The sequence below is a fragment of the Sylvia atricapilla genome, chromosome 6, assembly GCF_009819655.1.
Source record: "Sylvia atricapilla isolate bSylAtr1 chromosome 6, bSylAtr1.pri, whole genome shotgun sequence".
NCBI lineage: Eukaryota > Metazoa > Chordata > Aves > Passeriformes > Sylviidae > Sylvia > Sylvia atricapilla.
This window is the reverse complement of record NC_089145.1, coordinates 36,005,860-36,022,145: the sequence shown is the minus strand read 5'-3', so window position 1 is coordinate 36,022,145 and position 16,286 is coordinate 36,005,860. Positions and strand designations below refer to the sequence as shown.

The 16,286-nt window shown below is 42.6% G+C and overlaps 1 protein-coding gene across 2 annotated transcripts in view; it reads left to right on the top strand.

Moving 5' to 3' along the window:
* Positions 1-16,286, top strand: part of MAP4K5 (mitogen-activated protein kinase kinase kinase kinase 5) — a 57,043-nt gene that overhangs the window by 32,680 nt on the left and 8,077 nt on the right. The window contains exons 8-25 of one of the 2 annotated variants that reach the window (XM_066321489.1): positions 1,401-1,473; positions 2,932-3,063; positions 3,749-3,811; positions 4,353-4,434; positions 5,035-5,151; positions 5,311-5,389; positions 5,993-6,051; positions 6,458-6,519; positions 9,036-9,080; positions 9,994-10,036; positions 10,591-10,801; positions 11,267-11,364; positions 11,459-11,500; positions 12,184-12,268; positions 12,391-12,470; positions 13,735-13,795; positions 14,736-14,850; positions 14,990-15,048. In XM_066321489.1, the coding sequence (XP_066177586.1) occupies positions 1,401-1,473; positions 2,932-3,063; positions 3,749-3,811; positions 4,353-4,434; positions 5,035-5,151; positions 5,311-5,389; positions 5,993-6,051; positions 6,458-6,519; positions 9,036-9,080; positions 9,994-10,036; positions 10,591-10,801; positions 11,267-11,364; positions 11,459-11,500; positions 12,184-12,268; positions 12,391-12,470; positions 13,735-13,795; positions 14,736-14,850; positions 14,990-15,048 (1,506 nt within the window). The remainder of the gene's footprint in view (positions 1-1,400; positions 1,474-2,931; positions 3,064-3,748; positions 3,812-4,352; positions 4,435-5,034; positions 5,152-5,310; positions 5,390-5,992; positions 6,052-6,457; positions 6,520-9,035; positions 9,081-9,993; positions 10,037-10,590; positions 10,802-11,266; positions 11,365-11,458; positions 11,501-12,183; positions 12,269-12,390; positions 12,471-13,734; positions 13,796-14,735; positions 14,851-14,989; positions 15,049-16,286) is intronic. The other variant, XM_066321490.1, reaches the window with a different exon arrangement.

Below are 16,286 nucleotides of genomic sequence, written 5' to 3'. Positions count from 1 at the left end.
TGTTTGGGAGAGCATCTCCAGAGCCTGGCAGCCTGTGCAAAAGTGGGATTTGCTCCCGGCTCTGTGTGTGGTGTTGGGCAATTCCACAGAGGTGGAGGAGAGGAAAGCTCCAAGGTCTCCAGGGAAAAGCTGCCTTGGGATGTCATCATCCCACTGCAAGCAGGGCACCTGTGGCTTAGTTCAACCTCCAGACCTCTGTGAGAAGCCAGGGGTTCTATGATGGGAAAGGACAGCTTTTTAGAGGAGGGAAAAATTGGAGTAAAACCTTGAGAGGAGATTCTGTGTTTTTTTTATCTTTTCTTCTGTTAGAGCCGGGATTAAATGCTCAGGAGATGCAGTTTTTGTGTTCAGACTCAGATGTTTATTAATTCTTATCTGTGTTACAATCTCACAAATTGTGAGTTCTAGCTAACAAAGTGAAAAATGGCTCTGTCTCTGTCTCTTTCCAAAGCCTTTTAAACACAAATTGTCCAATTATGAAAGGACACCTAAATTATTTTTAATTTTAACCCAATAACAAACCACTCATGGCCCACAATGCAGATTTTTCTACCCAATTACAAAATCCTGCCCAGATCCATGGAGAAGAAGGTGAAAAAGAAGGACTCAGCCTCTGCCCTAAATCCTCCATCTTGCTTTATATATATTACTGTATTCTAACCCCTTAAACTCCAAGTTTTCCCCCCTGTGATATCACACACTTCTATCCAAACTCCACACCCACAATCCCAGTGCTGTCACTCAATTTTGGGAGCCTTTTCCACAGCCTCAGGTCAATGCAGTGTTTGCTTGGGGGTCAGTGCCTGTCAGCACAGAAAGGCTGGAATTCTCAGTGCCCGGGGTTCCAACGATATTCCACTCCCTGCATTAAACTTAGGATACACAGTGGTACCTGCCTTTTGCCTGGCTGGATTTTCCCCAAGTTATCCTCCAGCTTTCATGCCACCAGTCAATCAAAATAAAATGGATTTAAATGATTTTTGGCTCTGCAAGACCACCTGATGTTTGAGAGTTCTGAGGCCAAGGGATGATTTGCCCCAAGACAGAGTCTCCAGGGCAACGAAAAAATGCCCCATCACAGTTCCTCCATAAATAACACACAGAAGGTGCCTTTTCCAAGGTATGGTGCTGTTTTATCCTCTTAAATTGAATATCCACAAATTCTGGTTGATGTATTGTGAAATGGAAAAATTATCTAAGAGAGGAATTGTGTGTAGAAAGAAAACTTTGATTTGAAGTCATGTCAGTGAAGACTTTAATGATCCTATTAGTAACCTGTAACTGTTTCTCTTAACGAATTTTTGATTTGGATGAGACGTGATTGTTCTTTCATGACAGAGGAAGATTGGGGTCTTCAGCTATGATTTCTCATGCTCTGATGATTTGATTTTATTTTCCAGCTGACTTTGGGGTAGCAGCAAAAATAACAGCCACTATTGCAAAAAGGAAATCCTTTATTGGCACCCCTTACTGGTAAGAAACCACTTGGATTGCTGTGCTGAAAAGCTGAGCCTATATTGATGCCAAAACCCCTCAAAATGAACACATATGTCTATAGAAATGGCATAAATTCCTTTTCTTCCAAATAAAATGCCCAAAGGGTAAAAATCTGGGAGGCACTGATTGGAGCTGATCTGTTGGTGTAACAAAAGCTACTTGATATTTGAGGCAGGGTTGTTGTTTCTCCCAAATCTATCTTTGCAGAATATTCTCCCTTTTTGGGGGATACCAGTGGTTATTTAGTTTCTCAGCCTTCCATTTTTAGTGACTAAAATAGCCTCATTCTCATGTCTGTGCAGAAAGGAAACCAGATTTCCAAACTGTCTTTTAATCAGCCCTACTGATTAATGTCATTTTATATGCAAATAATCATTGTAAATTTTCAGCTGGGTTAATAGGCAAATTTAGCTGGGTTTAGGCATCACTGGGGTGCAGAGGAGTTGCCTGGGGTGGTGGTTTTGGGCAGTTTCATCCAGACAATGGCTTTTAAAATTGTTGCTGCCCTGGAGAAGGATGGCTGAGGGCAGAGAGATTATTTCCTGGGAATTGCCAGATTTCCTGGGAATGCTGAGCCTGGGGCTATTCCCAGCAGCCCCCAAAACACCTCTGGGTGCTCCCCAAGGACATCTCAGGTGGGATTCCCTGTTGGGACTGGGGATGGTGTCCGGAGGTGATGCAGATCCATCCTCTCTCCTAAGATGCTTATTTTTATTAGGATTTTATTATTCATTTTCATTAGGATTTTATTATTTATTTTTTCTTATTGGATCTTATTTAGAACCAGAAGGAGATATTGAGTACTCTGTGTCCCTACCTTGCTCTTTAATGTGACCTTTTTTGCCATGTTTCTTGTTTGTTTTTGTGTTGTATTCAGCACATTTATTGTGTGTCCCTTAGTTTGTGTTCAGACATTTCAAAAGATTATACCCACTGTGTAAAACATACAAAGTTCACATTAATTTTCCTTAGATCCAAGATATTTCTAGAGGGTTAGGAAAAAAAAATAAACAAAACCCAACCCCCTGAAATACATACTTTGTGAGAATAATATTGAAACAAATTGAATCATCATAAATGTACAGCTTAAATTAGTGTTATGCTTTATGTATAAGCGAAAAAAACTTGAAATAATGATTACTTTAATAAAAAACCCAATCTGAACATAAAATCCTTAATTTACTCCATCAGACATAAAAGTATTTGCATTCCTCCTGTTCATTTCCCCCCACCCCCCTTCTTTCTTTCTTTCTTTTTTGGGGGGGAATATGAGATTTTTTAAACTGTAAATCACTGTCGCAGACATCCAGTAATTCTACATTATTTAATTCTTTTTAATTAAGTTTATTTAATTCAATCCTTTGGTTTTTACATGTGCACAGTTCTGTAATTCTCCTTGAGAGCAGAAACTGAAGGCAGGTGTTGGTTTTGCAGGATGGCCCCCGAGGTGGCAGCGGTGGAGAAGAATGGGGGGTACAACCAGCTGTGCGACATCTGGGCTGTAGGCATCACTGCCATTGAGCTGGCAGAGCTGCAGCCACCCATGTTCGATCTCCACCCCATGAGGTTTGTGCCCTAGGGGGCTCCTCTGCCCTCCAGTACCTTCCTGAATCCCAGCAGGAATTGTCAGGATTCACTGGAAGCTTCTCTGGAGCTCAGAAGGAGAAACTCACACCAAGATTCCTTCACTGAATGGCTGGTTTTGTGTTTGCGTTTAAGGCATCAATCTGCTAAAATCTTGCATTTGAAATGGAAATCCTAAGCAAAATCTTGAAATTGTTACATTTCTGGTGGCACTTGACCTAGTGGAAGGTGTCCCTTCCCATTGCAGGGGTTGGAACAAGATGGGATTTAAGGTCCCTCCCAACCCAAACCATTCTGAGATTCCAGAATCAAGAATCTGATGAAGAACAGGAACAGATTTACTGGTTGGGAGACCACTAGAGAAGCCATACCCTAATATTTAACTTTTAAAGGAATTTAAAAGTTTTAATATTTTAATTAATTATTTTTATTATTTAATTATTAAAATTTTAATTTTTTAAAATATTTTAAAGTACTATGGCACTAAAAATATTTTATTTAAAGAAAAAATCAACAGATTGGCTGTATCTCTCCTTTAACCCAGTTCAAATTCCAATCCAGTTTCACCAGTATGATTCTCACCATAAAGTGTTAAAGTATTTAGATTTTAGAATGAAGTTAGTTTTTTTATCACCACGTTGTATCATCATTCTTTCTATCCCTTTAGGGCTCTGTTTTTAATGTCAAAAAGTAATTTTCAACCACCAAAGCTAAAGGAAAAAGCAAAATGGTAAGTGCAGCTCCTTCCTTTGATCCATATTTTATTGGAATTACATGATCCTTAAGGTCCCTTCCAACCCAAACCATTCTATGATTTTATAGATAAATGGGAAAAATGTTATTATTTAAATAATTGAAATTTGAAATAATAATAATTTGAAATTTGTTATTATTGAAAAAATATTATTATTATTATTTGGTTTTCTTTGTATGTTCTAGAAGAAAAATCTTTATCCTTTCCCCTTAACTCCTGTCCTGAGGCACTTGCCCCTGTTGTTGGGACAGGTAATGGTTTAATCCTTTCTTGGTTTCTTTACCCTGTAAGAAATTCCTGGTGCCATTCTTGGTTTATTTTCTGTCCCAAAGTGTTTTTTCATGCAAGTTCCATCAATCAAATGGGTTTTTCTTCCCCTGTTTTGTTAACTTGGAAATGTAATTATTCAAACCTGAGCTGAGATACCTGCACAATATTCTCTTGTAATCCGCTTAGCAACTGTCTAAAAATCAATAATACCTTGAAAAATTCAACATAAACCCTCCTTTTCTTTAAGGTCAGCGACATTCCATAATTTTGTCAAAATAGCACTTACAAAAAACCCAAAGAAGAGACCGACAGCAGACAGACTTCTCTCTGTAAGTGATTTGGGGACATTCAGTGACTTCTTTTGCTTCAAAATGAGGAGCAGAGCAGTAGAAAACCAAAGAAAAACCAGTTTTCTTTAATCTTATAACTCAGTTGGTGAAACCTGAAGGAAAAAAATATAATGATCAGCTGTTAGCAAGTGGATTTTGTTCAGTATTTTTACACAGTTTTATACAATTTTTGGCCAATTATAGAAATTGTCTTCATGTTCTCAACCTTGGCCTTCTGCAAGTGAGAGCCTCGGCCTTGGAGCTGTGTAGAAGTTGGACTTTCCCTGACTCCCAAAAATTTCAGCATTAAATTGTTGAAGTATCCTTGCCTTCCCAAGCTCTGAACTAGTGATGTAAAAAATGAAGTTCAAGTGTAATTATTAGTTTGATCCAAGTTTAATTTGCAAGTAGCCCAGAGTGTGTTGTTCCCATACTTATATTATTAGCAAGACCAGCATTAAGGAGTCATTGATATAACAGCTGAACCTCCAGAAAGCACCAAAAAAAAAATCAGTAACTCTATTGAATGTTTATTACTGAAAGTTATCTATTAATTACATGTTAGAACTTCTTTTTTTGCGTCCTTTGCTGTGGTTACAGCACAGCTTTGTGGGGCAGCCTGGTCTCTCGAGGTCTTTAGCAGTTGAGCTGTTGGACAAAGTCAACAACCCTGAGAACCACACCCACTACGGGGAAGTCGACGATGACGATTTTGAGGTGAGAACATCTTTTATTCTCTGCCTTTTGTTCAGGCAGGCAGTTTAGACACCCTGCTTTGCTTTGGGAATGTGAGATTGAAGCTCTGACTGCTCATTCTTGTTGCTGTGGTTGTTGGTGGATGCTTTTCCCTCAACCTCTCCCTCCCTCCCAATGCAGCCTCACTCCGTTATCCGCCACACGATCCGCTCCACCAACAGGAACATCCGGGCAGAGAGAACAGCATCTGAGATAAACTGTGAGTTCCTGCTCTGCTTTCCCTTTTTTTTTTGGCGGGTGATTTACCTCTGGTGTCGTTGTTTCTCAAAAATCTCTTTCCGTTTGGGAAGCAAAGCCTGGAGAAGCAGCGTGTCAATCTTCCATGATAATTACTCCAAACTAAAATTAACATTAATATTAATGAAATACTCAGATGGATCTAAGCTGAAACACTGCGGGTATTGGGGTTTTATTGCGTGTGTTTGGGGTTTTATCTTCAGGTTTGATCAAAAGCCTTTGGTAGCACCAACACTGGCAGCTCCTCTGTACCACGTGCATCACACTCTGGGAAATTTGCTCTTGAAGAGCCTTTCTCCTCTTTCACATGCACTTCAAAGTAACAAGTGGTTAAAGAGTTACATTTTTTTTACTTGGTATTTGCTTTCTTATGGGTTTCATATTTGCAAATTCAAGCACTCACACAATGAGGCTGATAGTGAAGTGCTGCTCATTTGAGAGGCAAATTCAGAGTTGTGTACACAGTATTTAGGTCTGTTCCTACCTGCATTTCACTGTAGTGAGCACTAAAAGGATCCCAGTGCAAGATTGTGCATATTAATTGTGAAATTGTTATATTTTGTAGTTGATAAGCTGCAGTTTGAGCCCCCTCTACGGAAAGAAACAGAAGCTCGGGATGAAATGGTAAGGCCAAGTTTGAGGTTTCCTTTACTTATTAAAATCACAATATCTTCAATATTTTGTGGTTCAACCCTTAGCAGCTTGCTGGAAAAATGTTTTTAAAGTTCCCTAAGTGACCCTTACTGGATCTTCCACCATCAGTTCTTGTTTTCCTGTTACTTATTGCTGCTTGATCTGGACTTACACCATTTCCAAGTGTTGCTTTTAACTCTTAAGAAGAAGTAAACAGGTTATCAACAATTGCTTTATAGATTGTAAAATGTTATTTCTCTCTGGAATTTGATTTTACTGCTTGTGAATTGTTCTGCAAGGCTGGGAAATCCCTCAGGCTGGTGTGGTGGTGAATAAGGTACTTCAAGATAATTTAGTTTGAGGGGGGGAAATAAAATGACAATTTCTGCATCTTCAGGTTGTGGCAGCTGGCAGTGGCTTTGCTTCACATTGGAATCCTTTTGTTGATGGAAGCAACAAGTAAGTACAGATAAAACCAACTTTTATTTCTATGACTTATTGTGAAACTGAAAGAAAAATGAGTTATGTAAAAAAAATCAAACCATAAGCCCTGATCCACTTTATTATTGATAAATTAAGGAGATGTTACCCAGTGTGCAGCTCTCCTTTCAATTCTCTTGGAGAGTGACTTTTAATCTCTTTTAACCACCACCAGGAGCTTGTTTTAAGTTTGTAGGTGAGAAGTGAAGTTGTAAATGCATGACCAGGTCAGTGACATAACACAGCCCCAGTGAATTTCCTGCAGCAGAGCTGAGATCAGGATCCTGCTCTGGCCTCACACTTCTCTTCTGAGCCCTGTGGCTGTGGTTGAGACATCCTGTGACAAGGCCTGTGCACTGCCCTGAACTTGAGAAAGGGAAGGAGAAACCAGTTCTGAATGTTGAGTTTTACCGAGCTCAGTAACACTGCACCACTCCTGCTGTGGGTATAATTTATTACTCAACCATGGAGTGTTTGGGGGTGAAATGTTATAGGGAAAGATGTGTTTATAGCTTGTTTCCTTGGGATAATGCCGGCCTGAAGTACAGGAGCACAACTCTCTCCAAGTTAGGACTGATTTTTTTTAGGTCTGTACCTTCCTTTTGCTGCTAAAAAGTGGATTCTGCCTTTAAAGGCAATCCCTGGATTTGCAGTCAGAAGTGTGGAGGTTCAGATGTAGGGAAAGATGATATCTGGGCTCAAATCATTGCTCAGCTCAAAGAGCCTGTTTCCCATCTTTATTTGGAACTCAGCAGCAGACAGTGAATTTCTCTGGCTTTTTTTTTTCTGCAGATAAAAGTCTTGCATAAGCTGTCAGCTGACATTACAGCCCCCTGGAAAGATACTGGAGATTGCCAGGATTTGAGCCTTTTTAAGCATCCTGGTTTTCCTACTCCCACTCTGCTTGGAGCAGGAGTTTGGGGAGCTCTGGGCCTGAAATTTGGGGGTCTCTGGGCCTGAATTTTGGGGGGCTCTGAGCTCTGATTCTCCCCTGCCCTGTTTTCCTCCCTTCCCTGTGCCCTGGGTTTGTTTTTGTGACCCTGCTGAGCTGTGGATTGGAGTCTTGCTGGGAGTGCTGGATTTTCTGCAGACAGCTGGAATCTGTGGGGTCCAGGAGCAGGGAGGGAAGCTCCTCCTGGCGCAGGGGCTCAGGGATTTGATCCTGTTCCTGTGGCTTTGTCTGTAGCAGGCTGTGCTAAAGCTGCAGCAAACATTCCCAGGGCTATAAATCAATAAATAGGTAGAGATTGATTACGAAGGAGGGCAGGGAGAGCAATCCTGGATGGTGGATCCGTGCTGCTCACTTGGAAACCACTTCCAGTTGGAAAGATAAACAGGAAATGCATAACTCCTCTGTCCCAGCAGTTCTGAGTAATCCCTGGGATGTCCAGAGAGGATGTGTGCTGGGGGGTCCTTGCTTTTCATGCCTTTTATCACAGTGGATGCTGAGGGATAGCTTTGTCTTAGGAATTATTTGACTGGAAAGGGGAATACCAGAATGTGTACCTGGTATTGAATGAATTGAACTGATTGAACTGATCCCTTGGTTTTCTCACTGCAGCATTTTAAAATTACTTTTGTATAAATGTCCTGCATGATGGAGGTTGTTTTTATTGATGGTTTTCATAGAAACCCAGAAAGATTTGGGTTCAAAGGGACCTTAAAGTCCATCCAATTCCACTCCTTGCCATAGGCAGGGACATCTTCCAATATCCCAGGTTGTTCCAAACCCTGTCCAACCTGACTTTGGACACTTCCAGGGATCCAGAGGCAGCCACAGCTTCTCTGGGCAACAAGAACCTTTAAAAAAGAAAGACTTTTTCTCCTTTAAATTTTTTAATAGTTCATGTTGGCAACTGTCTGCTGCCTTCCCTCAGAAGTGACTTGCCGGAATATTTCACATTAATTCAATTTGGGCTGGGTTTTCCTGGTCATTGCCCTTCAAAGACACAGCTTGAAAATTGCCATTTTGCAAAATTTTATCAATTTCTTTTTTTTTTTTTTCAAGGTTACATTTTCAGTGCTGCTTTGATCCTCTAGTCACTTTTTTTTTTTTTTTTTTTTTTTTAATGCCCCTGGAGTAGCTTTGAAACAAAAATTCCCACTTCAGTGGGAAACAATCTGGGTCTTTTGTCTATATGTATAAATAAGGAAAATTCCCTTTAAAGGCTTTTCTCCATTTGTCTCCCAGTTACTCCCTCTGTTCTTTTTTTCTCTTTTTATATTGCACTGTTGGTAGACATTTCAACAATATTTAAAACACCAGGTAGGGAAATGAAAGCTGATGGTGTGGAAGAGAGAGATCTAGTGATTTTTAGGGGGTAAGGAGAAGGGAAGGAATTTACAGAGTGGAAAAGGGCTCAGAGCAGAGAATTATTTGTTTTGCAAAGGGCTGGGAGATGCTGGTTGTGAAACTCAGTGACATCAGGGATGGGTTGAGTTGCACGTGTCGACCTCAGAGCTGAGCTCTTAATTTTATAAACATTCTGCCTTAGGGGACTGCTCACAAAATTTGGCGATGGGAGTGAAGATGTTGAAGAGTGAGTGCATCTCCTTCCTGTACAGTTGCTCTGCTCCAAACCCTCTTCCCTCAAAATGCTGTAGCAGGCTTTGCCACTCACTGAGTGAGGGCTGGCTGCTCTCCCAGGCCTAACGCACACTTGGCTCCTTCCCTGATCCTCAGGACAAATACCAAAGTTCTGCTTTCTCCCCTGCTCTCCTTCCTGAGTTACCTCACAGTCCCTGTGGAGGTGGCCAAGACATAAAAGCAAATTTTTATGATTCATTCATCAGCCATGAGCGAGGCCTGGTTGTGACAGGATGTGCAGATGATCTTGCCCAGCTCAGGTGGCCGAATCCAAAAGCAAGGCTGAAGACTGGAATCCCAGAATCCCATAATGGTTTGGTTGGAAGGGACATTAAAAATCATCTTGTTCCACTCCCCTGCCATGGGCAGAAACACCTTCCAATATCCCAGATTGCTCCAAGCCCATCCAGCCTGGCCTTGGACACTTCCAGGGATCCAGGGGCAGCCACAACTTCTCTGGGGACCCTGTGCCAGGGCCTTTCCACCTCACAGGGAAGATTTTCTTTCCAATATCTCACTTAAATCTACCTTTTTCCAGCTTAAAACCATTCCCCCTTTTCCTGTCACTCCAGGCCCAAGTGTAACATCCCTCCAGCCTGAGATCCAGTCCCTAAATGTATACTGATTTACAAACTTCAAATATCCTTCCCCACAGATTGCTCTATAACATTGGTATTTATGAAAGGAATTCATTAAAAACCAACCCTTCTAACGAGATTAATGAGCTTCTCCCCTGCTCTTGCATTTCTAGTTTAAACCCTGTATGTGCAAAGCTCTGCTCTGCCTTTTCTGTGCCTCTGGTTCATCTTATTTCCAGTCCTCAGAGAGTTCTGGCTTTGGTTTAACTGCTGCCCTTTACATTGCAGATCGACACTAAAGCGAGCTGGGCCGCCCCCGCTGCCTCCCAAGGTGAGAAATGTGGGATTTAAGGGATTTAGCCAGACTGGGATGGCCTCTTGTTCTGCATTCTGCCTGTGATACCCCATCAGAGAGGAACCTCTGGAATTATTCTGCTGTCAGATGTCTTCTTTTCATAGAACCATGGATCTCCTGGGCTGGAAGGGACCCACAGGGATCACCCAGTGCAGCTCCTGGCCCTGCACCCCAACAATCCCATCCTGGGCATCCCTGGTGGATGTCCAAACACTCCTGGAGCTCTGGCAGCCTTGGAAATGTCACCATTCCCTGGGGAGCCTGGGCAGTGCCCAGCAACCTCTGGGGGAAGAGCTTTTCCCTGATCTCCCCTCACATAGCTCCAGCCATTCCTTCAGGTCCTGTCCGAGCTCACCTGGGAGCTTTTTATCTTTCTTGTATTGTGGTGCCCAAAATCACGCACAGATTTCAAAGGCTGATATATTTTTATGTAGCAGCAGTCTGACTTAAATTCAACTTGTTCTTCCCAGTTACCATTCCCAGTCCCTTACATTTCCCAAGTAACCATTCTCCTCTTTGGTTCCTTGCAGCCGAGGATGAACAGTTACCCCGAGGAAAACCTCCCAGATGACAACAGATGCCAGACAATAAAACACTTCCCAGACCCCCAGAGCAGAGCCCCAGCAGCCCACAGGAGACAGAGCATCCCAGTTTGTGGGCCCCAGGCAGATTCCTGCCCCATGGGGATGACCAGCAGCATCAGCAGCCCTGGATTGCTCACAGCCAGATACAGTGACCTGGGTAAATGCCTTACCTGTCCTAAAGCTGCCTGGCACCTTGGAAAAGGAATTGTTTCCAGAGCCAGCTGTTCCAGATAATGCTTTAAACCAGGCTGATCACGAGGTGACGTTTTCTTTTTCCATGTGTGGTTCTTATTAGAGCCATTGCCCCATGGTGGGAATATTCTTCCCGAAACAAGGACACTCAGCCAGTCAGTCCCATTACTGTGTTGCCTGCAGGAACAGGAGAAAAACAATGAATGTATGGGGAGGACCTTGCCACAGCTTTATTCTCAGTGGGATTTGTCCCAGGGACTGTTTGGATAACGAGAAGCATGGACACTGTGTTGGGAAGGGTTCAGCTCCCTCAGATGTGGCTATGGAATGTCAGAGCTCACTCCTCCACTCCAGCTCAGCGCAAGGGAGAAGAGATTTTCTATTTCACTGTGGCAAATAAGCTGCAAATCATGTCTGGGCTCCTTTTCAGGCAATGGGAATGGGATGCTGAAACACATCGAGGAGAACGCAGAAGGACCTGGACAAATCCCTCAACTGCCAAGGAAAAAGGAGAAGAGAGATTTCCCTGTAAGTTTTGGGACTCTGGGGCTGATGTCACTGTTGTGTCCTGCAGCTCATCAGTGCACAGGATGGGTTTTAAAACCTCTCTTCCTTCCCACAGAAACCAGCAATCAATGGTTTGCCTCCCACTCCAAAGGTGCTGGTAAGAAATCTGTGTGCCCTGGGAATTATGGAAACCTCCTCTCTGTGACGTGGAAGGTTTATGCTGGAATAAGGCACCAGCTCATTTGGGTGGGATTTTCTGCATCTCACAGCCAGTTGCTTTTCCAGTGCTGAATCCACAATATTTGTTTCCATTTTTTAAAACCTTGTCACTGTTCAGTCTGGATGTGAAAGGCTGGAGGCTTCTCTGGCTCTGCGAGTTGTGATCTCCAGTGGCAGCCCCTGCTTAGGAAAAGAAATGGGAAAAGGTTGTAGTGATGAGAGTGTTTTGCCTGTTTTCCCTTCATGTGCCATTTTATAAGCACTCAGTGATTTTTATATTCAGTAAATAACAGTCAAGATTCCTATAATACAGAATAATTTAGATTGGAAAAGCCCTCTAAGATAACTGAATTCCCCCAGCACTGCCAAGGCCACCACTGAGCCATGTCCCCAGGTGCCACATCCACACAGATCTTAAATCCTTCCAGGATGTATTGTTGTTACCCAGTAGGTACCTGAAGTTGTTGATACCATTTTGAACCCTCTTTGCATTTTTGCATGTCCATAAATTGAAATTAAAGGATGTTAAAGGCTGTGTGTGTTGAGCTGTGTGTGAGTGGCCAGGAAATCAACTCTTAACACTCTAAATTCGTTTCAGGTTTCAGTTTTGGTGTCTTTCAGATGGGAGCCTGTTTTTCCAAAGTCTTTGATGGTTGTCCTTTGAAGATTAATTGTGCAACTTCATGGATACATCCAGATACTAAAGGTAAAGTCGTGTTAGGTTTGGTGATGGGCTTGGAAAAGAAAATAATTTATGATTTATTTTAGGTTTGCATTTGAAACCTCCCAAAGTTTGAGGGGAATAATCCGTTTGCACTGATTTTTCAGATCAGTACATCATCTTTGGCACAGAAGAAGGGATCTACACTCTGAATTTGAATGAACTTCACGAAGCAACCATGGAACAGGTGAGGTCTGGTGGCTTGAACACACAGAACAGATTTGGGGATATTCTGGTGCAATGAAGTTTGGCACTGGAGGGAGGAAGTGGATACCAGGCTCTGAAGCTTAAGTGATTCCCATCAAAGCCAATAATAAAAACCTGAAAATTATTTCTTCCCTGACCTACCTGTATTTTTTAGTTGCTGCTTGTGTAACTCTGCTGTCAAATCTTCCATCTCCTTGGAGAACAATTCCCTGCCCCTTCTCCCTCCATTCCATCCCCACTAGATGGCACATTGCAGCTCCTTGGATGCAAAGCCCTCAATCATTTAATTCAGCTGCTCTTGTTGTCCCCAAGAAGTTTTTCCTGGGCTCTCTAACCTTTCCAAAGCCAATTCTTGCAATCATGGTCGTAAATCTGGTGTTACAGAGTCAGGATATTCTTGGAATCTCATTCCTTGTGTGTTTTCCTAAACTATTTCATCCAACAGTTTTCTCTGGGCTTTTCCATATGCTTTTTTATGTCCCAATGAGAGGTTGGCTATGCCAGTGGTGGGTAGGGAGAACATTCAATGCACTTTAAACAAAGTTTCCTTTTCCATAAGAACATTCCCAGCTGGCAGAGGTCAGGTGTGACCACCTCAAACCCCACAGGCTTTTGCTACACCACTTGTTCCCATATTTCCTTTCATCCATTTGATGATTTCTCCAACTTTTAATTCTGGTTGCATCTTCCAGAGTGCTTCCTGTTGTTCCAAGGTTAGTATCTCCCAGTTCCAGAAGGATATTTTTATTCCATTTGTAGTTTTTCAGTGGAAACACTGAATAAACCCAAAGCTATTCTTTGGTTAAACAGAAAATTGCTGGGAGATACTCAGAGTTTGTGTCCAACCTGTTGGATCTTTTCTTTCTACACTTTCTCCTGTGCTTATTTTCTTATTTTGTACATGGGAGTGGACAAGGACAAAGTGTTCTAGAATCATGGAATGGTTTGGGATAGAAGGGAACTTAAATCGCATCCATTTCCACCCCTGCCATGGGCAGGGACACTTTCCACTATCCCAGGCTACTCCAAGACTGTCCAGACTGGCCTGGGACACTTACTCCAATATTCCATGGTCTGTCTGTGCAAGGCTAACGGTCCAAAACAGCGAATAAACAGGAAGATGGGATTTTCTCCAGTGTGGATCCCCGCAGGAATGGGGGTAGAGGTGGAACAGGCAAAGAAAATCATAGTAAAAAATTCCTCTGTGTTTCTATTAATGTAATTATTTTCTTTTTTTTTTCCAGTTATTTCCTCGAAAGTGCACCTGGCTGTATGTTATCAACAACACCCTAATGTCCCTGTCAGGTTAGTGCAAACAGAGGGGAATTGATGACAGTTCTAAATAAACAGGAACATTTAAAGTCATGATAGAATGCAATGTATTTGTTTGGTCCGGAGAGGACGGGGCTCCAGGAGAGCTGGAAAGGGACTGAGGACAAGGGATGGAGGGACAGGACACAGGGAATGGCTTCCCACTGCCAGAGGGCAGGGATGGATGGGAGATTGGGAAGGAATTCCTGGCTGGGAGGGTGGGGAGGGACTGGGCTGGGATTCCCAGAGCAGCTGTGGCTGCCCCTGGATCCCTGGAAGTGCCCAAGGTTGGACATTGGGGTTGGAGCAGCCTGGGACAGTGGGGGGTGTCCCTGCCATGGCAGAGGTGACACTGGGTGGGATTTCATGTCCCTTCCAACCCAAGCCACTCTGAGATTCTGTGGTCCTCAAACAAAACCTGTTATTGAAGGAGAACGAGGTGGCTTTCAAGTGCTGCTGATCCAGCAGTTCTGCTGCTTGGATTTACTGATCCCTGCGTAATCAGTTGTCCTGGCATAGAACATTCCAGACAAGAATGAGGCACTTTGTCATGGAGGCTGATGGTGGGACTGTGCCTTTAAACATGCAGGATTTATATAACACTTGTCTTGGTTTATTGATAAGAAAATATCTGTAGGAAAATATCTGTAAGAAAATAAGAAAATATAATTTATTATTGTTTTATAATTACAGCCTTTAAAAATGTTTGCATAAAACTAACTGTAATGAAATGAGCTCTGATTTTCTCCATATTCATTATTAGTTTTATCACTTATTATTTTTTTATCTTGTTTTCTTTTTCTTCATATCTGGACTTGACCTACCTGCCACCTATTTGTAGAAGGTAATTTTTCCATGCTTGCATTTTCCTGAACGTTGCAGTTCTGTGCTGGAGGAGTGGCTGAGATATCAACTGTGCCTTTCTCTCTTACAGGGAAAACATTCCAGCTCTACTCCCATAATTTAATAGCGTTGTTTGAACAAGCCAAAAAAACAGGATTAGCTGCTCATATTCAAACCCACAGATTTCCTGACAAAATATTACCAAGGTACAAACCTTTCACCTATAGACAATTATTAATACGTGAAAATAGCCATAAATTGTGTTGGTGTTGTTCAGTTGGTGCATGAAGGGCCCTGACATCTGTTGCTGATGCATTTTTTTTTTTTTTTTTGTGATTATTTCAGGAAATTTGCCTTAACAACCAAGATCCCTGACACAAAAGGATGCCACAAATGCTGTATAGGTGAGCAAATAAATGGCCAGCTTGGCCATTTATTACCCTTCCCCTTGTCCCTGGACATGGCATGTCTGAAACTCATTTCTTTTTAATAAACTTAAAGAGTTCTTTGTTCAGAAAAAAGGCTGAGGGAATTGGGGTAGTTCAGCCTGGAGATGTTCCAGAGTGACCTAATTGGGACATTTCAGTGCCTGAAGGAGCTACAGGAAAGATGGAGAGAAACTATTTACAAGGGATGGAGTGCCAGGATAAGGGGGAATGGCTTCCCACTGCCAGAGGACAGGGTTAGATGGGATATTTGGATTAAATCCTTGCCAGACCCCTGGCACATCCACAAGCAGCCTCTCTGCTTTGTTACCTTGGCTCAAGGTGTGACCCAGTTCCAACTTGTAGTGAGGAAAACTTGAATATTTTCCGCCAAGAAAGGATCAGTAGGGATAAAAACACTGGCAGCCTGGGGAGGGCAGAGCCATAAGTGCAGTTGGAAGGGCACAGGAAGAGTTAATTAAAGCTTGGGAAGTTGTGGATTTGTCTGCAGATGGGGCTGCCTACACAACCTTTGTCCTTTCCAGTGCTGGCCCTGGTGCTGTGTGAGATCAGAATCATAGAACTATCACGGCTGGAAAAGCCCTCTAAGATGATCCACCCATTCCCCCAGCACTAACCCACGTCCATCCCCAAGTGTCACATCTGCAGATTGCTCCTTTCCATCCCTAAAAATGAACAGAAAGCTGCACACTTGAAGATCCTGTTCAGCTCATCTGAAGTGCTCACAACAGCTACATTTACAAATAATTCCTGAGATCAGGTTGCTCTTGTGTCCAGCAGAGCTTAAAAAACCATCCCCAAACCCTGCCTCATGGATTTCAGGAGCTGTCAGAGCTCCCCAGGACCTTTCCTGCTTGGGAATTTTTTTATTCCAATGCCAGCCTGACCCTGAGCTCTCCTGGCTTCCACAGCCCCAAGGGGAGGACACTACAGCTTTTCTACCCACTCAGCCTCTGAACTGGGACTCCAGGAATGCAACTGGTTATTAATTAAAGCTGTAATTGAATTTATCTGGAATGTAGCACAATACTAATCACTGTGGATATTGGAATGGGAAGTCAGGAGGCAACAAGTGGGAAACTGATGGAACAGGATGGGGATTAAGGTCCCTTCCAAGCCTAATCATGCCATGATATAATTTTATAATGCTGTTTTTTAACTCATTTGTAAAGATAGCTGTAGAGTTGGGTTTTGGG